Source organism: Trichoderma aggressivum, assembly GCF_033847375.1.
Source record: "Trichoderma aggressivum f. europaeum strain CBS 100526 chromosome Unknown scaffold_069, whole genome shotgun sequence".
Classification (NCBI taxonomy): Eukaryota; Fungi; Ascomycota; class Sordariomycetes; order Hypocreales; family Hypocreaceae; genus Trichoderma; species Trichoderma aggressivum.
In genome coordinates, this window is record NW_026946435.1 from 67,931 (window position 1) to 93,865 (window position 25,935).

Consider the following 25,935-nt stretch of genomic DNA (forward strand, 5'->3'; position numbering starts at 1 on the left):
GCTTCACAGTAGAAGGTCCCGGTCGGCCTCATCTGCTAGACACTCCGGAATGTGAAGTGGTAACTGGCAAACAACACCGGATGCGCCCACCGTCAGACTACTGTGAAACTATTATCAATTGTGCATTATTAGCGTAGGTACAGCCGCTTAAACGGCTATGAGTGTATGCCACTGCTGTCCATTCTAGAAAGATACGATACTAGTATATTACAGGATTTGTACATAGGCTAATTACATGAATACAGCCCGAGCCGAAGTAGCGTGCTCAAGGAGCCTGGTTAAAGTCATAGCTGTTCCCGAAACCACGGTTCAGATACGTCTTCATCGCTTCCTCAGAGCTGACCCAATCAATAGGAACTTGCAAGCCCAACTTGCCCTCCTGGTCGAGCTTTTCCAAGATTGGTTTCATGTTGTCTCCGAACTGCAACTTCATGGGATTCCGGTACCATGGGGCGAAATGGATCATGGCGAGCATGATCCGGACCTGATCAGATGGGTTGGGCATACCAGCGTGCCACAGTCTTAGGTCTCGCAACACGACCGATCCCTTCTTCACGATGGGCTGGATAGGTGGCCGGACAGCCTCACGCTCACGCAAGAAGTTCTCCTTGATTCGGCCACTTGCTCGCTCTCCATGTGCGCCTTCTTGAAAGGAAAGGTCTGTCTTGTGTGTTCCCAGCCAAAGCTCGGTCGAGCCATTCTCTGGTGTCATTGTTACTAGAGGTACGTTGACAACAAGAGCGAATGGGTGTGCTGGGTGAGCGAAATCGGCATCTGAGTGCACCGGCTGTCGCTGAGGAGAGGCGCCGGGGAGGGGAGGCATGGCTGAGTTGGCAGAGCAAAACGTCCACTTGGGCCGAGGGCCGAGAACAGCTGAAGTGACCTGAGTAGCAACAGTATCTGTATAAGACAATGAACTATTAGAAGGCGGTGCTTCGCAGGCGCAGTACTGTCGAGGAGTCTATCTTACTCGTGAATATCGATGGGTAAAAGAACTCGGCGACGGGGGGCGCGTCTTGTTGCAAGTTTCCCTGGTTGTAGTTGAACGGCCCCTTTTCGCCCATGTTCTGAAGCACGCGGGCATCCTCGACCATTTTGGCGTTGAGGCTGTCAATGTCCTCATGCGGTACGACATCCTCAATCACCACAAGACCATCTTGATGGATGTGTCGCACCGCCTTTTCGAGGTTGCGCTCGTCAAGTCTGGCATTCTTTATCTCGCTGACACTTGGGCGTACCACAGCAGGCCAGTGAAGACCTGGGGCTGGCGAAGTCTTTGTCGCAGAAGCAATCGTCGCCAGACCCCGACTAACGAGTCGAGGCGCTCGAAATCGGACTGCCAGCATCGTAACTTTGTGATGGGGTGGTATCTGAGAGCAGGCAGTTTTTCTGATATAAATCAATTGAATAAGAGCTTGAAAAAAGATAAGGCGCTCATGCATTGATGCAAAGATTTACACTTTTATACCCTCCCTCCTCATCATGGGGCCGCAGCAAAGTGATGCTATACTGAAACCCGAGCTCGGGATATCTTGCTCACTTGGATTAATACGAAGCGGGGGACATGTCACTAAGCAGACCCGGACTCGGCCCCGCTTCCCCAGAAAAAGTTGGGGATTCCAGCTCGGGGAGTCCTGCGGCTGCCCATGAGCTCTTGAGGTTGGTGATCAGGCGTTCGACGGGCCATCCGACGGGCCGTTTACACGCTGATAGGCGGCGTATGACCTCTTGTCTGGCTTGTTCGGACCGTATGAACTTGCCGCCTAGGAAGGTTTTGCATCGTCAGATGGAGAACGAGGGGGGGAATATGGATTTTGTGGCGGGCCACTTACAGTAGGCAATAGGGCCGAAAGAGTTTACAATGACCGAGGGTATGTTGGTTGTGAAGGCAATCCCACAAATCTCGAGAGCATAAGCATCAAGTAGCTCCTCTTTGTTTGTTTCATGGCCGACAATGCTGACATCGTTTGCCACTGAATGGAGGAATGAAAGCTGGTTTGGCGGTGCGAGTACGGCGAGAATCGAGAGCGAGACAAGAGCGTATTGCCTCGCAGATGCTAAATACGAAGCAAATCCGAGTATTAGCAACGTGGAACCTACAGTAGCAGAGAGATTTGCAATAGGCAACAACATACCGTGAAAATCATGTAGAAACCAGAAGCTGGGTAGTTCGCCAACTGTTGACAAAGTCACAGACCGGCCTCTGGAAAACGGTTTGACGTGTCGTGGAATTTCATCGAGCCAGGCGTGGACCATGCCAACGAATTGCTGCCACTCAATTGCTGAGATTTGGTAGCTAAAGGCCTTGTTGATGATCTGACCAAGTATGAGCGAAATGGAGTGGAGTTGGTCGTGGCCATTCGTCAATCTCGGAGCGGCGGATCCAGTCACGTCCATCTTCAATGGGCAGCCCTCAAACAAGCTAAACGTGATGTCTTCCCGAAGGTAGTTCCAAAACCCGGCGGCGAGGAGGCTTTCCGGGGGGCTCCCTGCAATGGAGCCTTCACATGATGCTAACGAGTATGCGCCTCTGAGATGTCTGTTGGGGTCAATGTCCTCTGATCCATGTTAGCTGGGTTCTGGAACCCCGAATTGCATCTGTTTCAATGGATTCTCTTGGCTCACCATCGAGAATCTCGTACGACCGCAGCAAGCAGGCGGCAGCTAGCGCGACGCCATTCGTCAACAACTCGCTCTTTTCATCCAGTTTGATGAGGTAGGCGACACAACGGCTGTGGTAGAATCCAGCCATTTCCCTTGCAATCTTGGGCCCCGTTGTCTGGCACAAGTGCTCAGCTGATAATGCAATCACGGCGCTGAAAAGGAGTGGCTCGTCAAGGGCCAGCTCGGGCACCTTTGTGGCAAATTGACGCAAGGCATCTCCAAGGTCGTACCATTTGGCCAGCTCCGTGATGTAGTTGTGAAAATACCAAGCCACATCTGGCAGCTCAAGAGCATCTCGGGGACTCTCGGGAGATGGGAATCTGTTTCTTCCAGCGGCCCCTGCGGAATGTAGCGGCTCAGTCAGCTCGGAGGACGAGATATTTGAGATCTGGGGAGGCGGGAAATTGCGGGGAGATGTAGCAAGGGAGCTTTGAGAAAATATGAAAAGGCTTCAGGTTTGACCACGGCCTAAACGCACCATTAACAGCAGCAGCGGCTGGTTCTGATGGATGATGATATGCCAGCCATCTAGATGATTTTTGTGGACGCGCGCAGTATCTCCTCGACCTTGTGCATTGGCCACAAATGGGGGTTGCCTCGTCGCCTGTCAAGAAAGGGGGCACATGTCAGTCATTCCAACGGCGTGTATAACCAGGGAGAGCGAATATTTTGGAAAAACTAGCCGTGGATAGGCAGCCATGGGGGGGTCTGACAAGATCCAGTGCTACTCACATTTTACTTTGCGCTGCCTGCACGTATCGCTGTTAAGGGGAAGCCGACGGCAGATATGATTAGACACTGGCGTCGATAGTCTGAAAGAAGAGAAATTGCTTACCAGGCTGTGATACCACACGGTCAGTAAGAGTAACAGCGGCAGGGTATGGAAGCAGGGGAGTCGATGCAAAGATAACATGTCCACACACACACGCACACACCGTTGCATACGTGACAGTACGCATATCAGGATACATGTATGTATGTATACACTCAGATGCAAAGAAACAAAGGAATGGGGCAAATCTAGTGTCTTGTTTGACCACCAGGCGCTTACCTGCTATATTCAATGCTCGGGGCATTGGTTCTCGATGGTATTCACAGATGTGATGAAATGATGAGCCCTTACTCTTGACCTTCCGTGTTTTCTTCACGGGTTTGTCAGTTGGGAAGTGTTTGAATACATGTAGACAAAGGCACAAACTCGAGTTCACATCAGCCAATGCCCACCGGGGGTTTGTAGCTGATGGAATAGCTTTTGCGGGGAAGCAGATAGCAGTAAAAATAGAGGTGGGAAGCGGCGCGTCAGCTGCAGGATGGAGAAAACCTCCATGAATCGGCGTCCACTATCACTATGAACAGGCGTCTTCTCTTAATTGTCTAGCCTCTGCAGTGTCTGCACTAAAGAGTCTGGAGCCATCTGGGGGCCGATCGACCGTTTAGCCGCACGGTAGAGATCTGGTATCTGCATAAATGCGTGGCTGACTCTGAGTTTGACCGGCTTACCATGGCACTCAGATGTTGTCAACCTGCCTGTACGATGCATATCATGACCAACAACTTGGTAGAGACACAAGGCGTTATAGCTCGATCCACAAATTTGACTTGAATACTGCAAGTCATCTTTGCTATAGAATTCATTCCTTGAACTTGTAGTCAAACTCGAACAGTTGAAGACGTGATAACGATGCTACTCTAATGCGTTTTCTGCTACCCTGCAAATATCAGATGCTATGTCGTGATCTTTTCTGCTATGCAGTGAAACGAGGGACAATAACGAAATTGCACCGCATGACGCATAAATCCCTGCTGGAGGGAGGGACCATCGAAGCATTGTACTACAAGACCCCGAATGATTTACACGTGCACCACTACGAGGCTCCTCACTATGAATACATGTACCCACGTGCTCATGCCGTCTCTTAAACGAGATGCGGTACTATCTAAGGTGCTCAGAATAGGCAATTGGTATAAGTAGGGGTACCATCGTCGACCTCGCTTCTCGTATTATCGACCTGCCCTTTTCGGCATCCTTATACATCACATTAATGGTTATGAGGCAACGCCCACTTCAATAGGACAAAGAAGCAGAGACTTGCGTAGCAAGCATTGCGGAGACTGGAGCATAGGATTGAGGGGGATATCATTTGGTTACATCTTGTGGGTAAAGTACAAGGTTTAATGTTCCCATGCAGACAAGAACCCGCGAACAGAGGCGTTCATACCTCGGATTTTCCATTTGGTGTATTTCTGTTTGTGCAACATGCCGAAGTAAGCCGAGCAATCTTGTCAATGAATTGCCGCTTCACGTACTACTCTACCCTCCCGCGTCACTATCTACTAATGGCTCTTGGCAGCCAAGCCGCCAATCTGAGACTGTATACAACGATGTGACTGGTAGGCCCAAAGAAAGACACGGAAGCTACTAAAAGCTGGTTCCCGTTGTAATTCGCTGCTCGTAAATATTGCTCTCTCTTTCGCCAAGTTGGCAACATGACCCTTTCATTCCTTATTGTATCCGTACCTAGTGAACGGTGAGTGATCCTGCAAAACCACTCCATCCTACTCCCTCGCTTGCAAGTAAGGTTATTTAGGTATTTACGGTTCTGAACAAGCATCAATCGCAAGGTTATTAAATCCCCTAAGTACCCCACGGGCAGAGATGGGGTGCATGTGTACTGAGCGCGGTTATACGCGTGGGCGTCTTCCTAGCTCGCTTCACAATGGCACTGAATCCGAAAGTTGGATCGCACGGTAGCATTGATGAGGTTACAACACAGTTAGAAGGCACTGCATCAGCCAATCAAGCTACCTCGTATCCTCCGCTTTACTGATGCGCTGCGCAAAAGATCCTTTTAAACAACTCAGTTCGTATTATCGCAAAGAGGCTGCATGAACTGTACCGGCGTCAAGCACATGGACTGGCGCCCTTGGGAAGGTTGTGGAGCACGTCGTGGTTGTACATGGATGTTACTCTTTGATATCATAGGGTATCTTCATCTGAGAGGAATATGAGTGCTGCAGCTTATATTTGCAGCCAGCAGCGAGACAAACAAATCTACGAAGCCTATTGCATTGGACAAGCCATAAGATGGCGACCCTTTCGGCTTCGCCCTCCCGTCTCGGAGTCCCGGTATTCAACATTAAATTTCCGAGCTTACACTTCTCCAAGTGGTGCGTGCCTGGAATCAGATATCGGCGAGCTCTTTAAATGGGAAGGCCATTCTGAAGATCGACCACCATCAACGGCCACCATCTCCATCAGGAAGCTCATCTTATCGAGCCCCTCCTGACGTGCCCAACAATTACAACTTTATTGTATAACGTTCTTTTCGGAGACTTTAATGCCGCTACCTGAAGCTACGGCTCTGGTCTCTTCACATGCTATCCTATGTAATAGTCTGCGTTATGGCAGATATCAGGATACCCCGCAAGTGGGATCTGATGGCACGCAACTACATCATGCTGTTGACGAATGGACATGGCAACGACCAGAGATTGTTATCATGGGCCCAAAGGCTATAAGAATTTTCGGGATCTAAACTATAGAGCGTGGGATAACGCTTGTGCATGAATATATGGGCGGCAAAGCGAGGATGGGGGCCACAGCCACACCCCTCGGATATTTGAAGCATACCCGGCCGTTGTGCCTTTGAAGCGGCCGCTCCCCCAGAGTAGTTATCAATCAACATGAGTTGGTGTGGCGGATGCCGTTGCCGTTGAAATGAAGCTGGCATTCTGGTTGGCTCGCGGTATTTGAACGTAAGGACATGATCATTATTCCGTGATAAGAAGATGGAGGCGGGGGCAATAAATTTGCTCCCCTTTCGTATGATTCCCAACCCAACCGTTAAAACGGCCTATCGCATGAAGAGGAAGGGCAACGATCGCAATTTCTTGCACAGCGTCCATTATTCTCTTGGCATGTTGTGACTTCGCGTATGCGGCTCACATCATCAGATACGCAATATTCCCTGAGTATTGAGACATTGGTACCCAAAAGCCGCCCTCTCATAGAGATCCATGCAGATGGGAATTAATAGCATCTGGTACGACTTCTTGGTCGTGGAAGCCCTATAGGAGGTGAGTTACATCAGTATTACAAAGGCTCGGGGTCTGCTGGCCCGTATTGATAGGCAGTGTTGCATCCAGACGCTAGATACAACACCGAAAAGCGTGCTATGAACGCGAGTTTGCCATGATGTTCTATAAACTCCTATATCCTAATGCTAATACAGAAAAGTTCAGATGAAAGTGCCTTGTATGACAAGCTAGACCCATGTCCGATGTGCCAACGTGACGGCCATTGAGGTAGCATCGTCATTTTTGTCTATCCAAGAACCAGTCTATCCTAATATTAGCCTCATTCATTGTTGACTTCGCCATCGAAGCAGCATAGAGGTTCGTGGAAAATGCCCCAACATTATCACAGCTGCCGTGGATGGTCTGCTTTCAGCACAATTACAGCATCGTACATGCGTACTTTTGTCTTGACAGTCTCGCAATCTGCCTTGGCACCAATAGATAGCCATGCAACATCGGTGGACTTCCCAAACCACCATAGTATATTGACTATTGGTGTCTCGGGGAGAAGTATTTAGTGTTACAATATGGATTGGGCTCGTACAGAGCTTCCAGACGAGGAAGGTGATGAAGATAAGGCTCGAACTCAACTTTTGGATTCTCGGGATTCTCGGCAACATCATAGTGTCCATCATGAAGATATTAGGCTCGAGGAAAACACATAAATAGAGGTGAGAGTCTTGATGATTGTCCCTTCTCTTCATCCTTGGATCATCAACACAAGCTTCAAGGACATCAGATCTGGTCTCCAAATACCTTCTCACTCTCAAAAGTTATACCCTTAAGACAAAAGCTCAACCCCCATCCTTCAAAATGCGGTTGTCCGTCCTTCTTTCTCTCCTTCCCATGGTGCTGGCCGCCCCAGCCACCGAGAAGCGAGCAACTCCTGCACCTCTCCTCACTCCCACCAGCAAGCACGGCCTTGTTGCTGATCAGTACATTGTCAAGTTCAAGGATGGCAGCTCTCTCCAGGCTGTGGATGAGACTCTTACCAAGATTGCCTCCGACGCCCACCATGTCTATCAGCATGTTTTCAAGGGCTTCGCCGCAACTCTAGATCAGGAGACACTCGACGTTCTTCGCAGCCACCCTGATGTAAGTAAAAGTCCCTTTGAAACGATCTTAAACAGAAAGGCAGACGTGCTTACAACTCTTTTGAACAGGTTGAGTACATTGAGCAGGATGCGATTGTCAAGGTGAACGCCTATGTTTCGCAGACTGGCGCTCCATGGGGCCTGGGCCGTATTTCCCACAAGGCTCGTGGCAGCACCACTTATGTCTATGATGACAGCGCTGGCGCGGGGACTTGCTCCTACATCATCGACACTGGAGTTGATGCTACTCACCCCGTACGTGAAGCTTGAGCTTTGAAGAAGACAACTTGAGAAATCACCAGAAGCTAACAAGGGGCCTTTATATAGGACTTCGAGGGTCGTGCTACTTTCTTGAGGACTTTTGTTTCAGGCCAGAACACTGACGGCAACGGCCATGGAACCCACGTCGCTGGTACCATTGGCAGCCGCTCCTATGGCGTTGCGAAGCAGACTTCGATCTACGGCGTCAAGGTTCTCGACAACTCTGGTAGCGGTACATTCGCCAACGTGATTGCCGGCATGGATTTCGTTGCCGACGACTCGCAGACCCGAAACTGCCCCAACGGCTCCGTCGCCAACATGTCTCTCGGTGGTGGCTACACCGCTTCTGTCAACGCGGCTGCTGCTGCCCTGATCGATGCCGGCGTCTTCCTGGCTGTCGCTGCTGGTAACGATGGTGCGGATGCTCGCAACACCTCTCCCGCTTCCGAGCCCACCGTCTGCACTGTCGGCGCCTCGACTTCTGCTGATGCTCGAGCCTCCTTCTCCAACTACGGCACGGTTGTAGATATCTTTGCCCCTGGCCAGGATGTTCTCTCCACCTGGCCCAACAGACAGACCAACACCATCTCTGGTACCTCCATGGCAACTCCTCACATTGTTGGCCTTGGTGCCTACCTTCTTGCTCTTGAGGGTCCCAGAGACCCCCAGGCACTTTGCGCGCGTATCCAGGCGCTTTCTGGACGCAGCCTCCTTTCTGGTGTCCCCTCCGGTACCATTAACGCTATTGCCTTCAACGGCAACCCCTCCGGATAAACGAGGAAAGCAAGCCAATGAAAAAAGAAAGAAGCACAGCACGCAAGCATGTTTTACATGAGAGTTACCGAATCTGAGAGATGATGGGACTAACTTGGGGTCGAACATTCCTTTAGATGTAGATAAGGCTTAGCTTAGTTTGAATTGATCATGCCGTGCTTATATATGAACTGTTTCATTACGTATGTTATAAATTGCATGTGATGTAAAGCATGTTGACCCCCCTCACCGTAACCTTGATTTATGCTTACTCTAGAGTTTAAACGCTTCTACTTCAATGTTGCTCTAAGGGATAGGACAGTATGCTCCGGCCCTTTTCCTCTTACCAAATATAGAAAAGGTAAATAGAAAAGGCTGCTGTAACTATCTGTATCCTTGGCGGCCAAATACTTAGTATTCGTCATCACTATACACATTCATCAAATCTTTACCGAATCATATCACTACACTCACTCAGAGCAGGATTTGTGGGGAATGGATAATCTGCGACAGATTGCATTCCAGCACTGGAGCAGGAAGCAGATAGTAGGGCCATGATTGAGATTATCGAAGATCTTAAGCTTTAACTGGTTGATCCCAAACGATGTAACAACTTGCATATCTTGACTTTATTACAGCATAGCTGTGTTTTGATGATTTAACCAATTATCATGACTTACTACAAGGTTGTAGTATCGCCTGGAGTGGCCATAAATGTTGATCCTGTCAGAGATTTCCTAACCGTAAAGGATCGTCATCGTGTCTCACTATAGTCGAGCGATAGGTTAAGACATCTGCCCTACGTACACTGCTATAGAGACGGCATGATCAATTGAGTGCGACATGTCTGAGTCGTTAGGGAAATTTTTACTATAACGTTCACATGTCAGCCTTACCTGTTATAGATGAATACCTCGAATCGATCAATCAGCAGACCTCGATCTCGCCTTGAGATGGAATTAAACCTGCATGCTAGGAATTCTGTCTCCATCAACACTGCATAAACACTGTGAATAAACACGTAATCAGATGCCAAGGGAGTAGAAACGCCTGGCGATATCGAGTATATATTGCACCGTTTCTCCCCCAAATGCAAACATCTTTTCATCTGCACCTCAGTCAATTAGCAAAAGACTCCTGCACCTGAGTCGATAAACAAAAAAACAGCATCTTCATTCAAGGTTTATAACTCATTCAAAATGCGTTATACTGCGGTCCTCACTGTCCTCGGGTAAGAACATGAACCCCTTATTCAACAAGTGTACATAATGCTAACATCACTACTAGCCTTACGTTCTCCGGTTCGTCATTGCATAACTTTACATGTATTCATATATATTCTTCATACTAAACGCTTTCTAGGAGCTATGGCCAACAACAACTTCGGACCCTTTGGATTTTTCGGACCCTGGTTCGATGGCGACTTCGATATCGATGACCTCGCTGATTTCCGCTTCCCCGAGAACCCTTGTGAATTCGTTGGCGGCACTTGCGAGGCCACGACCCTTGGATTCTGCTCGGGCCGGGGTGACTTCAGCGTTGACCTGCCTTGTGGCGGCCGCGGAATCATTGGCGTCGGCTGCTGCTGGCACCGGGACACCAGCAATGCTTGGTTTGAGCAGTGGAAGGAGTGGCTCGAGAGACACCGCCGCCACCATTAAATCCGCTTTAATGGCTTGACAAAGGCTTCACTTTGGAGATTTTTTTGATGTACGGTAGTTGGTGATGGAGAGATTAGCCGTACACACTCAATGAGAGATTGTTAACCCCGACTTAGTTGCAAAACAGTGACAAATAGAGTGTGAGATGATGATGGAGCTCGAGGGGTTCATCGATAACCATCAGTGAAGTTACTGTACACCTAGAATTGACCTCTCGGCCCCTAAGATGGTCTCTCTGTGGTACCATCATATCAGGGGCTAAACTTCCAAGACAAACAGTTGTGTATTCATCGAGTCGAACAGTTGAATGCCGTACCCCATCTGTAGCCAGGGTTGATCTGCATGGATACATCTGTATCTTAACACCTTGATCGAAGTTATATCTGTAGAATTACACAGTTTGAGAAAAGGTAGGATATAGTATGCAACGCGGAGAAGCTTATATGTGCACTTGCCATATGATGAATGGGTAAGAGCCGCTGGAGTGACCTTTTGCTTTCATTAATTTTCACCTTCTTACAAATTATCTGCAGCGGAATTCATCATGTGACATTTATCCTCCATGAATACTCTCCCAATCTGCAATTTCGCAATTGTGACTTTGATAACGCTAACAAGACTTTGTTTCTGACTGCGATGAGACGAATTGCCATGTGAAGTGCGTAAGAGACAGCCTTTTACCACCCCCGAGTATGTATAAAGAACAGATCTCGACATGCCTACAATTACTTGGCTTTCAAGTAGGTAATATGCTAATGAATGCTGACTTTATTATACTTCTGCGATATATATCATCTTTGTACGGAATAGTTCCGATTATTTTGCGCATCTCCCAACTCGGTATTTACTTGCTCGACTTTTGCCCCACTGATGGGGCCGCTTTGTGGGTTACGAGGAATCGCCCCCTGAGTGTGGACTGGCCCACTGAGGCGAGATAAATAGGTGACGATTAAATATGTCTCGGAGTCGACTTTTAGACTCCGTTGCGGTTGTGCGAAGTTCAAGAAAGATGAACATAAGTTACAGATACGCTCCGTCAAAACAACGCTCAATTTTGTGGTCGAGGTAGAAACTCCATGAACTGTCTCGGAGAGTATACTTGGATGGATATGAAGAACATTTGACGAGAAAACATGCGCCGTCAATCTAACTCTACTAAGTAATTAGATAGCAACGCTAATGGAAGATTGCCTATTCCGAATAAACAATGGAAGCCTTCTTTTTACGACCCAGGGTAGCGGCGCCCTTTGAGTGGCATTTCGCTACACATGAGTCATCCGCCTCATCTTCACATGGCTATAAACAACAGCTGAACCAGAAAGCTGGAGAAGAAAGAAAACAAAGTTGAATCCTCCAAGCCGTGCTCATCAGCCTAAATAAAACTTTGTTTCTTGGCGTTCAAAATACCCCGATCATGGATGATTCGCTCGGACCGCCTGTAGCGTCAGCTGAACCGGCCCTTCTACCGCCACGGACGCCTCTCCACGGCCGCTACACATCTGTGGTTCCGCTACAGCCTGAGCACTGGCGAGCGATATACAAACATCTTGGGGGAGAAGACAACGCCTGGAGATGGAAGTACATGCCGCTTGAGGGACTCCTTACCGAGGAGGCATGTGAGTTAACGATCAAGACTTGGTGCGCTTCAGCCGATCCCCTATACTACGCGGTACTTTCGGGTCCAGCTTCCGATCCCGCTTCGGAGCCGGCAGGCATCCTGTCATACTTGTCGATCGTTCCAACCCACCGTAGAATTGAGATTGGATGGGTGATTCTGGGCGACGCTCTGAAGCACTCCAGGGAGGCGACGGAGGCATTTTTCTTGTTCATGAAGCATTCATTTATGGATCTGGGATATCTACGTGTCGAATGGAAGGCCAATCATCTAAATGGGCCGAGCTTGGCAGCGGCTCGGCGACTGGGTTTTACGTACGAGGGAATTTTCAGGTGAGATTATGATCAAACATCAACCGCAAAAGAAAAGGCCCATTCATTACGGTATAGTGGATATGCTAATTTTTCTTGGCGGGTTTACAGGAAACATATGATTGTGAAGGGCAGACGCAGGGACTCGGCTTGGTTGAGTATAATCGATGATGAATGGCCTGCTGTGCAGAAGGGGTTCGAAATCTGGCTGGATGAAAGTAACTTTGACGAGACTGGGAAGCAAAAGAGAGGGCTGAGAGAATGCAGAGAATGAAGCGTGATGGAAAGAAGAATCTGCATCTGCCGCATGTAGGTTGAGAGTAAAAAGACTTGACTTGTGAGATGATGCAGTTATTGATAGAAGTAATGAATCAACACGATGCTGTTTATGACGTCAAGGGGCCAATGGCGACAAAGCAGACATCATCAGTAGGGCTGATGACACGGAACGGCAATTCGCCGATCTACGGCACCCGCGACTCGTATTTGCTGATTTCGGGATATTTTTAGGAGTAACTTGGCAACGCCAGGGCGGTGAAATTCAAGATACCGATGCTCAGATGCAGTTTCCCCGATGCTGATGGACAATGTTCAAAATAAATGTCCAAGTGTGTCATGGCGCTGGTTCTCGATGGCTTCTCCAGAGTCTTTTTGTGCCTGTAGCTCCCAGCGGGCTGGCCGCCAAGGTTTGGCCGGTGGCGGCAGCTCTGCGCCGGCGATCGCTTCGATTTCCGAAGATATGGGCCGCCGCGCGTTCATGGCAATTGACTATGAATGGCGTTTTGCCTGTTTACAAAGAAATAGTGCCATTGGGTTTACAGCATCAAGTGGGCGTTGATGGGTGAGAAGTGAGAAGACGACGTGTCTCATTGACAGATACAGCGCAAGTAGTTGAGGCAACATGAAGCAATAATCAAGACGTACAGTAGACTCCATCTAATTTACTTGTACAGCAAGTGACACAAGAGGATACAGTAACAAGCGCATGCATCCCAGTAGTTACTTGTCCATTGACAGCTCTGCCAATCCCGCCCTGGGGCGCACAAAAAGAGCCGAGACCCCAAAAAGACCAAACCACCAAGTCAGCCACATGCCGAACGGCCGAAGCTTGGAATGGGGCGCGCGCTGAGCCCTTGAGTTATTGGACGCCGTGGCTGGCTGATGGGGCAAGGCAGCGGCAGCTCCGGTTCGCCAGGACTCGTAAGACGGCGGCGAGAATTGGTGTTAAACTAGAACAAGACAAAGGGCTCTTGGATTCGTCTTCTAGGTGACGGCTGAACGGCAGGAGATGCGCCATCAACAAGAAATCAAGGCTGCTCCCTGGTCGGTTTTTTCTTTATTTTGTGGCCTCTTGCTCCCTTGCCTGCCCCTTTTCGTGGACTGATATCTATGAAATATGAGGAAAGTCCAGTAGACAGAGAGATGCACAGTCTTCAAGTCGAGGGCCGGAGATAAAGAGAAGCAAAATCTGGAGATGAGGTGCTGATCTTGTTTCCCGAGCGGATCTTCGCTACTGCTCCTTCCCGTCATTCCAATCTAATTCTTTTCACCTTTCCAGTTTCCGATTCTCCTCTGTGTTTTCTCCATTACTATTTGTCCGCTGAGGAGTCGGTTACTTCTCAGACGGTCGACACTGCCTCCTTCTGTCTTCTAGTTGGCACGCCCTCTGCCTGCCCCATGGCTTCAATCCAGAGCGACACAGCCTCAATTGAGGAACCACGGCACGCTCCGTCAGGTCCCGATGATGGTGCTACGACAGAGCGGACAGCACACATGGCGGCCGTTAGCTCTGATGCTGATGCTGCTGATGCTGCTGATGCCGGTACTAAGAATGATGATCCCGTTGCTATCCCTCCAGAAGATCATCGGAATGATGCACGCCAACAGTTGTCTCACGAGGCAAATGAGCAACAGCAACAACAACAACAGCAGGAAAAGCAACAGCAGCACATTCCTCGTCCAGAGAAAGCCCACACTCCTGCATTGAACGAGAAAGTCGACGCCTCTCTTGAAGCACCAAAGGCGGTCGTCTTGCCGCGTGCCGGCACATTTTCTTCTACCCTTACCACATTGACCGCCGGATCTTCCTCCTATGGTCTGTTCTCAACTGCTCCTGCATGTGAGATCCCGGAATCGGTGCCGCCAGATCGCGTCACCCTAGTCAAGGCCGAGAAAGGGGATGACTATGTGCCCCAAGGCAGCAAGCTTAACAACAATCTCTATCCCGCGGTTGGCCTCTTGGAGCTAGCCAACGCTGGCGATTTCGCCGCCAATGTGTGGAACCAGTATCCAGTGCCGGTGTATGCCATTGTCTTCATGGCGGTTGGAGCGACGTTTGCCGGCATCATGTCTGTCTTTGCCCTTCTTGACTCAAGGCGTGCCTGGCGGAACGTCAAGTTCCTTCGCAAGCAGCAACATGAACTGAAAGCAGCGCATGCCAGCAGAGTAGCGAGGTCTCAGCCCACTAGGGACCTGGATGTGCTGTTGTCTGTCTTGTTCCGTGAACTTGGCACCGAGGCCATCAACCGCTGGGGACTCAACATGTTTATGGGCGCTGGTGCCGTCCTCATCTGCGTGGGCACATATCTTGCCATTGCTGGAGCCAACGATGCCATCTTCTTGGCCAGTAACCTTCTTTCTGGATACGTTGGTAACGCTCCCATTGCCCTATTTGGTACCATCAACGCTTTCTGGGCATATTACATCTTTTGCAAGGCCCAAGGACACATCAATGCCGCATCGAAAGCTATCCCTGGCACACGAGCCTTGGCTCTGATCAAGAGGCGCAGCAGAAATCTGCAAATTTACACCTCCATCAACGGTACTGCCACGCTCGTGGGAGGCGCTGGATCCATGGTCACCGCAACGAGGTGGTGGGGATATGTTGTGCTCATTCCCGTCATCTTATCTTCTCTATTCTGTAACTATTGGTGGCGTACAAGAGCAGGTTATACGCGCCGAGATTTGGTACCCGCCGGGCTGTCAGTCATGAATGTCGATTCGCTTTCCACTGCTTTGGAGTTTGCTTCCAGAGCGGAAGGCAAGATTAGGGAACAGAAAAAGACGCCCATCAACGCCTTTGTTTCGGACCCAACATCTCTAAAGTCTGTTCTTGCGTTTATCCAGGAATATGAGCTGCTGGAGCCGTTCTGCCAACGACTTGTAAAAGATGAAGCGCTACGGAAGACTCTTGGTTTTACCAATGCCCCGACAGAAATCGAAATCGATCTTCTATCTCTCTTGGCTTTACCTACTGATCAGCATCCTGCAATCATTCAAGTCGCTCAGGATACGGTGCGGAAAATCGGATCAATGCATTTTAAATATCGAGAACGTTATGCAGCTGAGCTGCTCGGTACATATTTTGCTCTTTCGCGACAGGAAGCAAATCACCGGGAAAAGGCTGGACCTCAATCCGAGAAATCCGGGTCGCAATGAGAAACTCATACAACTTGTAGAGTTGTTTTTTTTTAATTTAGATATTTTATTGTCTGAAAGCATTTGAGCGAGGAGTTTTGATTGGCTTTATTTTCTTTGTACATTCACATGCATATACCGGCGCAATGACAAGGCTTAATCACATTCCTTGCGGGATCCTCGGGTGTGTAGGGAGTATAGCAAATCATATTGAAGATTGTTTGCATTCTGAAGATTTCCATATGCTGATATTTTGTGCCAACTGTTTCGTCAAGCAGACTCAAAAACACGAGCGACTTTGGCAGCGCCGCCTTGTCTACCAAACATCTGCCTCAAGTCGCTGACAAGTTCATCGGGACACTCGTACGCAGCGAAATGCCCACCTTTTTTATGAGTTGCCTGAAAGACAACTGGACCAAGGAATCCGCCCCATGATTTCGGAGGCACAAAGACGTCCTTTGGAAAGAGTGAAATGCCAAGAGGAACATTGGGGACATAGTCCGACACCTTGTACATTTCATCTTTCTGCTGGCCAATCAACTCGTAATATATCGTCACGCTGGACGCAGGGCCCGCGCGGGAGAAGAAGTATATGGATATCCATTCCAAAATTTCGTCATCGGTCCAAGGGTACTCATCGGTCCATTCTTGCAGTTTCTCGTATATCCATGCTAGTAGCGCGACTGGAGAATCCGCCAGTGCGAACCCAATGGTATTGGGCTTCGTACATTGTAGGAGCATGTATCCTGAACTATGTTTAAGATACCAGAATGAGCGGAATATACCCTTTTGTTCATCTTCGGATAGTAAGCCGAGATAGTATTGCACAGCAAGCACAAAAGATCGCCAGGGTGTCGGCCTGGTAGTTATAACATTGACATGGCCGGCAAGGCAATGATCTGGATAATAAAGAGCGATGGCACGGGTGATGAGGAAACCCCAGTCGCCGCCTTGCGTTACTAATGAATCACAAAAATATGAGTACCAATTTTGAGTATAATATTTGGAGGAGAAAGAACAAGATCAGAATGTTTACGTACCGTACTTGTCATATCCTAGCTTAAGCATGACTTTATGCATCGACTCAGCGTATTGCTGAATACCAAAAGCCTTCTTTGTAGCCTTATCGGAGAATCCGAAATTTGGTAGAGACGGCGCTACAACATGGAATGACGGTACATCGTCACCCTTGGGTTCCGAAAGTGCTCGTATAATCTTCGTCACTTCTACGATGCTGCCAGGCCCTGGGGAAAAAGCCTTAGTACTTTCGAGATACTCGAGGTGGACAGTTGATGCTGACTTACATCCATGAACAAAGAGCAGTGGAATGCTATTCGGTCGGCTGCTTTTTTGGTGTATGAAGTGTATGTTAAGTTCTTCATGTCCGTCCACAGAAATGTTCGTCGTGAATTGAGGAATCTGGTTTAATTTCGCTTCGTAAGCTCGCCAATCGAAGCCGTCTTTCCAGTATTCGGTCAACCGCTTCACAGTACTCAAGGACACACCATAGTTTTGGTCATCGGAGAAGTCGGATTCAGCTGGAAATGTAGCTTGAGAGAGCTTGTTCTTTAGCTGCTCCAGCGCAGAGTCTGGGATGGCAATTGTAAAGGGCGCTATATCTTCCGACATTTCGCTTATCCGTGAACAATTTACGTAGTTGACTGAGTTGTATGAAACAAAAAGAAAAAATGTGGCGGTTTCTTTGAGTTGAAATGTCTTGTTGCGGAGGGCACCGTTACCCCGAGTCCTTGTAACCGAAGAAGCGGGGGAGTGATGTGACGATGCAACCTTACAAACACGAGTGGGTGAGGAGAAGGCGAGGTTGTGATGACGGCTTTACGTTTGTTATGGTGGAAAGTATGGATTGATTGCAGCACATTTAAGCTGCAGATGAAAATGGCGACTGTCAATTGGTTAGATACGCCCTTTTGCATACATGCTCTATCTCTCGGAATGCGCTGTTGGCCTGCTTTACGAAAATGCCAACTCAGCAGCCCATTTTGCTATCTAGTAGCCCATTTCGGAAATAGTACCGGATACTACGTCAATATAGCTACGATACAGATGTTACAAGCATATAGCCATATAACACATGCTTGGATGAATGTAGCTATAGTAATAAATACTCGAGGAACATAGTGGTAGTAGTAGAAGGTAGTAATAGCAGCAGAGACTTCAACAGCCGGTACTTGATATCTAGTATTTACCTAGATTAGCCTGTAGTGGTAAGCACACAAACTTACTTCACATCTGGTTTCGGTGGTCAAACTCCACGCAGTCGTCGGAGCCCTGGATAACTGCTCCATTTGTTAATGTTGCTATAGAAAAATTGTATGTCAAGCGCATCAAAGAGGACGACAACTCAAAGAAACAAAAATAAGATCACTGAGTCTATAATACTGATGACCGAACTGATCACTATCACCTGTACAGTCGCAACACGGTATCAACCATATTACTCCGTTTCCATCTACTTCAATAGTCTCTCTCAATGGATGTAGCAATTTTGTGCATGAAATTATGAAGGTCAAAAGCGAATAAAGAAATTCATGCATATATCTAACTCAATCTACTGCATATGTTTATCAATCTCAGCATCGGACAAGAAATGCGACCCCCCCGAACACCGGTAACCTCCATTCTGTTTAATCCAATCAAATCCCGCTGGACATATTCCAAGAGCCCTGATTTTTGCCTGTTTCGCTACTTCCTTTTTCCTCCTTTCTTCTTGTTCGATGAGCTGCCGTAAAATCTTTTCGCGCGCGGCTTCGGCCTTCTTCTTTGCTTCCTCGAGTTTAAGACGTTCTTCTTCTTTCAACTCTTCTTCCTTGATCAATTCCTGTACAATCTTTTTGCGAGCGGCTTCGGCGCTTTTTCTGGCTTCCAATAGGTCGCGATATTCCGCTTTTTTGCGCTCTTCCTTGGCTTGATCTTTTTGCAACTGCTCCCATACTTCATCGCTTACACCCGCGTCTCGCACCACTCGCCGAGATTCTTCATCATCCAGTGATTCAGGCTCTTTATTCGCTTCTTCGGTCGGATCTTCTGTATTATGCCGTTGATCCGCAGTCGTGGATTGCTGAGCTTGTACACTAGTGCTGGTTCGACTGGCGGCCTGTGGCGCGGACGAAGACTCTGTTTCCTCATCCATAGGAACAGGGGATTCAGATTTGTTCATCCTGGATTGACGGTCTCGTAGCATCCGATTGAGCTCCTGGATAACTCCCTTCCTTTCCAATTTGAGCGACGGCGACTCCAAGTTTACGGTTTGGAAGACGTTTCTGGCAAGCTGCTTTACGTCTCTTGCACTCGCCCATCCATCTGCTTTTGATAGCTCAGCAAAGATGGTTGTGCATTCGCCGAGAAACAATGCAGAGGGGGTTTCCAAGCAGCTGATATCCAAATTCTTCTTCCCCTTACTCGAGATTTCTGTTTTCCTTTTCCGCAGAAGGTCAACAAGCAGTCGGAAACAGGCATCTGGTTTGAGTGGCTTAAAGTCGATACTTTCAGGGAAGCGGCTTGTCAATCCGGCGTTCACAGACAAAAGCCGATTTATATCGTGTTCATACCCTGCCAAGATAATAATGAGCTTGCCCTGGTATTTCGGCGTTGTAATGAGGCCGACAAGCTCATCGATGGCTTCTTGGGCAAATCCGCCCCCAGCAAATCGGTAAGCCTCATCAATGAGCAACACCCTCCCTAGCGACTTTTCGAGAACTTTTTGAACTTTCGGTCCGGTTTGGCCGACGTACTGCCCAATTAAATCCGTAGCTGAGCATTCTTCCACTGTAGCTTTAGAAAGGAAGCCCATGTCATAATAGACCTTGCCCATTTTTCGTGCCGTAGTTGTTTTCCCTGTACCAGGCGGGCCTCGGAATAGGAAGTTGAATGGGATCTCTTCCTTGACGTCCATTCCAAGAGCCTTCAATTGTCGTACTTGCGACTGAATGCTCTCAAGTTTTTGGATAATCTCTTCGCGCCCAATGTCGTCTTGGAAGAGCTGTTTCACGTTTGTCTCCTTTCTCGTGGCTCTGTCAAAATCTTTGTCAAAATCTTCTGCCTCCAACTGGTTCCTCTTTATCTTTCCGTCCGAATACCGCTTTTGGTAAGAAGTCATTGCTCTGCTCAAAAGGTTTGTGACTGCGCCTCCATTTCCAAAATTAGGCCTGTTTCGTTCTCTGATGAGCACATCAAGTGCAGCTGTTTTGCCTTCGCCCGTGGTCGTGAAGCCTGAAGCCTTTAGCTTGAGATCCAGTACTTTTCTTAGCGCATCGTCGTCAAAATCTTCAAAGGCAAATGGTGTGTCAACTGAGAATCGTCGACTTAGTCCCGGATTGACATTTTGGAACATTTCTTCCATTTGTTCCTGGTAGCCTATGAGAATGACGCAACGGTCATCACCGGGCACATTCTGAACCTCCCCGACAATTGTATCCACAACAGCTGTTTTGTAAGGATCGGTAACTCCCTTTCCGCCATATAACCCGTATGCCTCGTCAATTACGAGTACTTTGCCGATTGTAGAGGCAAGAATACCCTTCGTCTGGGATTCTGATTGCCCAAGATGAGAGCCGATGAAGTCTGCGGGAGTTTTCATTACCAATTCTCCATTAGACAAGAGGCCAAGGGTTGCGAGAATCTCGCCATATAGCTTAGCGACGGTCGTTTTGCCTGTCCCAGGAGACCCAAGGAAAACTCTATTGAGCGTGAACTCCATCGGGGGCTCTTCAGCAAGTTCACGTTCATAGTTGGTCGTCAGCGAGTCGAGTAAGATTTTTACTTGTTCTTTCACTTCCTTGAGCCCTATCATTTCATTCATCTTTTTCCATGATTTGCAACTCTGCAGAGACAGTGATGGTTCTGGGCCGATAATGTCTTCTTTAGTAAAGAGGAAGTCATTGGGAGATTTCTTGGCCCGGCTCTCCAGTCGAATCCGGTTTGCCTGTCTTTTCTCTATGCGGGCAAGGCAATTCTCGATGCTTCGCGCATTACCGAATCCCTCCTTGCCCCTACCTCGTCCAACTCGGCGAGCGGCAATTCGGAAATAAAGGCCGTCCGGACCATCTTCAATCTCCATCTTGTTATTGTACTTCCGATTCACCTGACGTTTAAGAATCCGTAGCAGCTCCTTGTCGGTATAGTCTTCAAAGTTCATTGTGATGGGAAATCGACTGGGAAATCCAGGATTGTGTGCAAAGAAAGATTCCATCTGCTTGGAATAACCAGCAAGTACGAAGACAACCTTTCCACGAAGATTTTCAACCTCAGCAAGAAGATAATCCAAGACCGCTTTGCCGCCTGGGCTATTGCCAGATGAAAGCTGATAGGCTTCGTCGATGAACAAGACACCGCCGCCATCTTCTTTAATCTGTTCCAGCAAATCTTCGCAACCTTTGACACCCATGTTTGCCAGTTTTGACCCTGTAGTCTCTTTGAAGGCATCACCGGGAATGGCTCCTATTCCGGTGAGGAACTTTCCCCATATACGGGCCACGGTTGTTTTGCCTGTCCCAGGATTTCCAAGGAGCGAGCAACTAAGCCTTGTATCAGACAGAGCCACCCCTTGGCGGATTTTGATGTCAACATTGGTTTTGACTGAGAGAAATTCCCTCTTGACTGACTCTAGACCAATGAGTCCCATAAGATCATCCAAGGCGTCGTTGTGAGCTCCCTCATCTCGCTTCATGTCCTCCCATTCCTGCGCTGGGAGATCCAGATCCGCATAATTGGAAGAGAGTTGCTTCTGTTGACTCTTCTCTTGTTCAGCCTTGCTGACGTTCTTTTGTTTGCTGGCTGCGGCTTTTGAGGCTTCCATTCTGGCTTTTGTTTGCCTCAGACTCTCAAGGTGAGATTTCTTCTCTGCAAGTTCTTTTGCCTGATCTGCCTCCTCCTGGTCGTATTTCATGACACGCCGGTGATGGTCAATTTCATCATCTATTTCCTGTAGATCACGCTGGTACTTATCCTGTCGCTCCTGTCGCTTTTTCTCCATATCCAGATCTCGCTGGATTCTTCGTCGCATTTCTTCGTCTTCTTTGGCGCACGACTTACAGCCTTGGTTCTCTTTTCCACAGAGATATTTGATGTTATGGCCTCGTTCACACGTCTTCTTCATCATTTTCGTGCATGGAACTTGCGAATGATCCGTAAGTCGATGGCATCTGCGTTCGCATGTGTGCTTCCCACAGCCAAGAACAGCGCCGCTAAGATAGTTAGAAAGATGGTGGTCAATTGATGGGATGCAACTTACCATGACTCTGCACAGCCCCCATCAGGACAGTGCTGATCAAAATCTTGAGGTTTCTGAAGGATGGAAAGTCGGGTTGGATGTTGTTCGCAGTGAACTGGTAATCCATCGAACAAGAATCCCTTCTCTTTCATGGCATCGAAGTATTTCTTCCAGAGCTCGCCGCCCTTTTTGCTAGCCAGGAAGGTGTTCGTATTTCCGTATAATATGATACCTTTTCTCGCCCGTGACATGAGAACCACCAGTCGTTCGCAGGCGACTAGGAAGCCAATGTCGCCATTTTTGTTGCTTCTGGCCATTGATATAATCACAATGTCACTTTCTTCTCCCTGGTAGTTATCCACCGTGGATAATCGCAGCTTTGCTTTAGCAGCCTTGGAAGCAGCATGCGTCATCAATCCGGCGCGTACTAAGTCATGGGTGTCTAGTTCGTTCAGATATGGGTCATTTATCTCACTCAGCGTTTGTCTCAGCAATGAAAGCTGACCCATGTAAGGAGTCAGAACGACCATATCCTCGGACTTGTAACCCTGTTGGCTCAGATACTTGACCGTCTTCAGAACCATCTCTGCTTCAAATGTATTTTTCTTGCTGGCTTTTGAAGTCGGATCTCTCCGGTCTGAAACATTGTTTAACTGCTCTTCTGGATGCTCATGATGCACAAAGACAACTCTCTTTTGCAGTCCGCGTATCGGCTTGTAGCTGTGCGTTTTTGGTACATCTTTTAGTTCCGGATACGCTAAAAGACGAGCAAACTGTGAGATATCAGGATGGGAACGGAATTGTTCTTGTAGAACGGCAAACCGGTGACCCTGTCTAATGAGGCGTTCGAAAAGTGACACATTCAAGTCGAAGCCTTCGCCCTTCTCCACAGTGAGGTTGTAGTTGTTGACCTTAGGGCGAAGCTGCTTGTGGTCGCCAATAAGAATTAGCTGCTTGACGGATGGGCTGAGAGAAGTGATTACATGGGCCTCGAGAATTTCGCCGGCTTCTTCAACGAGAACAATGTCTGGGCTGGCCGCTCTGATGATAGATTGGTACATTGCTGCACCGGTCGTGGTACAACCGATGATTCGTCTGTGCTTTACGACATTTCTCTTGCTCTCCTTGAACAGGCTATCGATCTGTCGATAGAGATTATTGGCAGTCTCCGCCAATTGGGCGAATTCGTCAATTTGCTCTTGACGAGCTTGATTCACCCAATCGTTATAAAGTGTCTGTCGATGTTGTGGTGGAATGTTCCAAATTGGATAGTGTTCAGGATCAATATTTGCCGCCAACATGCCTAGAGATGACAAGTTCTTTCCATTCAACCAATGACCAAAGACGTCAACAGGCTGTAAGGGTTTATTCTTCTTTCCTGCGATTTGCTCACCATCGGGAACTTGGAAAGCACTCCAGTAGGCCATTCCAGAGTCGGAGAATTCCAGCGTATCCAAAATTTCCTGCAGCGGAACGTGGGACTTCAATGACTGTATAAGATTGTCCATTCGGGTCGCCGTCTGCAGCTGTTCACCCCTCGTAGCATTTAGCATGGGCCTAATATCAAGGCTCGACCGAACCTGAGGAATTCTCGAGAGGTTGTCGATTCGCAGCGCATCGGTCCTCGCTGTAGCCTTGGAACCAATTCGTACCATATTGTTTTCATCGATTCCAATATCCATGAGATCTTCTAGGAATTGATCCAAGGCATGGTTCGTATAGCTGAGGACCAAGATCCGGTATTCCGTAAGTTCCATGAGCACTTTCGCAATGATGGCCCCGATGAAGGATTTGCCGGTTCCCGGAGGACCTTGAATTTGGCCCACAGGATTCTCCAACCCCTTGATTAGCGAATCGAGCTGTGCATCTCGAATCTGTATAGTGCGCTTGAAGCCTAGCTTAGGTCCCAACTCTGCCCCCAATCCCTTTTGACGACAATTTATGAGCTCGCGGATGAAAGCCCGTAGCCTTGGAGGAGGATCGTATGTCGGTGGAGGTCCCGCTGGATCAAGGATTGCATTTTCAATTGGAATCTCTGTGACCTCCTTCAAACGTTGTAAAATTGGCTCATAGGAAAACGTCGCGGTATCGACGACGTAAAACTTCAGACGAGAGAAATCTTGACTCATTAACGCCTTTATTGCCAATTTCAGACCCGCATTGTCGGTGACTTGTATGCCGACCACTGGAGGATCCTTGATAAGCCCATCTACCTCTCGTACGATAGAACCAAAAGCAATGATGTCTTTCTCCAAACAAAGCGCACCGATTGCGCTGTGCTTGACAAAGTTTTTGTATTCCTCAAGGTACTTCTTCTTGGCCTCGGGAGAGCGTTTATTCGGAGGAAAGGTGATTCCCTCTCGACATTGGACCATCAACGTGAACGGTCTCGCACGAAAAGCAGTTCCGAGATCATAGCTTACCAAGCTGAGACCGCCCAAGCAGAGCGGCTTATACTTGGCTTTTTTCTGACCCCAAGCAATCTGCAGATCCTCTCTCAAATCTGCAAGCATATCTTCGCGGAGAAGTCGGAACAGCCAAGAGATATAGCTGCTTGTACGCGACTCTCTTGGAATCTCAAATACATCATCCAATCGTTGGAGAAACGGCTCTTCCTTTGAGCTTACTTCATCCGCGGTTGGGAATATAGAGATCTTGCGAAAGTCCTCGAAATCATTATCATGTCTGCCGCCGGGGCTGTAGTTCATTTTAATCGATGCAGTTGCCGGTCCCTTGCGTAGCTGGATCACCTTTTCGATGCGATAACCAAGAGTGCGTACCTCTTCCAATGAGGATTTCGTCAATGGAGAGCTTTTCATGAGAGACTCCACGTCATTGGAGAGGATTCGGATGTCGGGCGATGACGAAGACACAATTTCGAGACAGAGAGATGCAAAAGCAACCAAAGTATCGCCTTCGAGTTCGTTGCATTGATAGAATCCAAGGAATGTGGTCCAGAAGGTGGAAGGTGACAGGATTTCCACAAGCAGCTTTTCAAGGAATAGACCGTCGTTGATGATTTTGACATCATGATGCAAGACTCGTTTGAGGAAGGCCGTTGTAGCAGTTGTGATGAATGCACGCGAAAGGTTGCTGCGAATGGCAACTCTCACGGTGCTTAAGCCCTCTTTTCGCCCAATAATGCGTTCAACGCAGGATACAGCAGAAGTATGCTCGCATAGAACATCAACTGCTTCAAAGAATTGTTTGGCCTCTTGAGAATTCCGCACAGAGCGATCACCCTTGATGAACGAGTAGAAGAGGTTCTCGAGCTTCGCAGCGCGACCGGAGAGAGCTGGCTTCGTGGACATTTTGTAGAGGTGCCAAAGTCAAGAGACTGAATGATATAGAAGGTAATTGTCAAAGTAATTGTGATGTGTGTCATGTGTTGATGAGGAGGAGAGACTGGGATAGTCTCTAGGATATATATGGCATCGCCACGCCAGTAAAATTATCTTTGTATCAGTGATATATCCTGACGCTATCAATTCAATAAGGCAGGCATATCAGATTGATGCCGTGGTGTAGTAGAAAGATACGTAGGGAGCCTTGCTGCGTCTCATTTTAAAGAGAATGGTGGGGTGACATTTCCTCTCGTTGGCCCGAAGTTGTAGGACTCCCGCAGCAGCTTCTGCAAGTCGCAGCCTCGCCATATGATTCGGCCACGACAGGGGATTTTCGTACGCCATTAGGCTGCAGTGACCTGTTAGAGGCCAAGAAGATAAATGTGTGGCACAACGTCTGGCCAACTGACATTTCACAGCGTAATCGCGAGGTGTTGGCCAAAATGAGCGGCCAACTGCGCCTCTACACATCTGCACGTCGCCGGGGAAATCGTAGGCCTCCCGATATG

At 48.3% G+C, this 25,935-nt stretch overlaps 7 protein-coding genes across 7 annotated transcripts; 4 read left to right on the forward strand and 3 right to left on the reverse strand.

Moving 5' to 3' along the window:
* Nucleotides 1–265: 265 nt before the first annotated feature.
* Triagg1_10280 (uncharacterized protein) lies at nt 266–3,635 on the reverse strand (the record flags this gene model as incomplete). Its single annotated transcript, XM_062894334.1, has 7 exons — nt 266–900; nt 971–1,336; nt 1,581–1,763; nt 1,833–2,057; nt 2,136–2,558; nt 2,626–3,003; nt 3,500–3,635. The coding sequence occupies 7 exons, from the start codon at nt 3,633–3,635 to the stop codon at nt 266–268; spliced, it is 2,346 nt and encodes a 781-aa protein (XP_062750771.1).
* Nucleotides 3,636–7,554: 3,919 nt separating this feature from the next.
* On the forward strand, nt 7,555–8,870 carry Triagg1_10281 (uncharacterized protein; the record flags this gene model as incomplete). Its single annotated transcript, XM_062894335.1, has 3 exons — nt 7,555–7,836; nt 7,905–8,090; nt 8,163–8,870. 3 exons carry the CDS (start codon nt 7,555–7,557, stop codon nt 8,868–8,870), a joined length of 1,176 nt encoding a protein of 391 aa, XP_062750772.1.
* Nucleotides 8,871–10,048: 1,178 nt separating this feature from the next.
* Nucleotides 10,049–10,510, forward strand: Triagg1_10282 (uncharacterized protein; the record flags this gene model as incomplete). The annotated part of the gene is made up of 3 exons (XM_062894336.1): nt 10,049–10,080; nt 10,137–10,150; nt 10,212–10,510. The coding sequence occupies 3 exons, from the start codon at nt 10,049–10,051 to the stop codon at nt 10,508–10,510; spliced, it is 345 nt and encodes a 114-aa protein (XP_062750773.1).
* Nucleotides 10,511–11,924: 1,414 nt separating this feature from the next.
* On the forward strand, nt 11,925–12,461 carry Triagg1_10283 (uncharacterized protein; the record flags this gene model as incomplete). The annotated part of the gene is made up of 1 exon (XM_062894337.1): nt 11,925–12,461. One exon carries the CDS (start codon nt 11,925–11,927, stop codon nt 12,459–12,461), a length of 537 nt encoding a protein of 178 aa, XP_062750774.1.
* A 1,652-nt stretch (nt 12,462–14,113) lies between these two features.
* On the forward strand, nt 14,114–15,874 carry Triagg1_10284 (uncharacterized protein; the record flags this gene model as incomplete). Its single annotated transcript, XM_062894338.1, has 1 exon — nt 14,114–15,874. One exon carries the CDS (start codon nt 14,114–14,116, stop codon nt 15,872–15,874), a length of 1,761 nt encoding a protein of 586 aa, XP_062750775.1.
* Nucleotides 15,875–16,123: 249 nt separating this feature from the next.
* Nucleotides 16,124–17,482, reverse strand: Triagg1_10285 (uncharacterized protein; the record flags this gene model as incomplete). The annotated part of the gene is made up of 3 exons (XM_062894339.1): nt 16,124–16,812; nt 16,894–17,097; nt 17,158–17,482. The coding sequence occupies 3 exons, from the start codon at nt 17,480–17,482 to the stop codon at nt 16,124–16,126; spliced, it is 1,218 nt and encodes a 405-aa protein (XP_062750776.1).
* A 940-nt stretch (nt 17,483–18,422) lies between these two features.
* On the reverse strand, nt 18,423–25,393 carry Triagg1_10286 (uncharacterized protein; the record flags this gene model as incomplete). The annotated part of the gene is made up of 2 exons (XM_062894340.1): nt 18,423–22,056; nt 22,104–25,393. The coding sequence occupies 2 exons, from the start codon at nt 25,391–25,393 to the stop codon at nt 18,423–18,425; spliced, it is 6,924 nt and encodes a 2,307-aa protein (XP_062750777.1).
* Nucleotides 25,394–25,935: the final 542 nt, after the last annotated feature.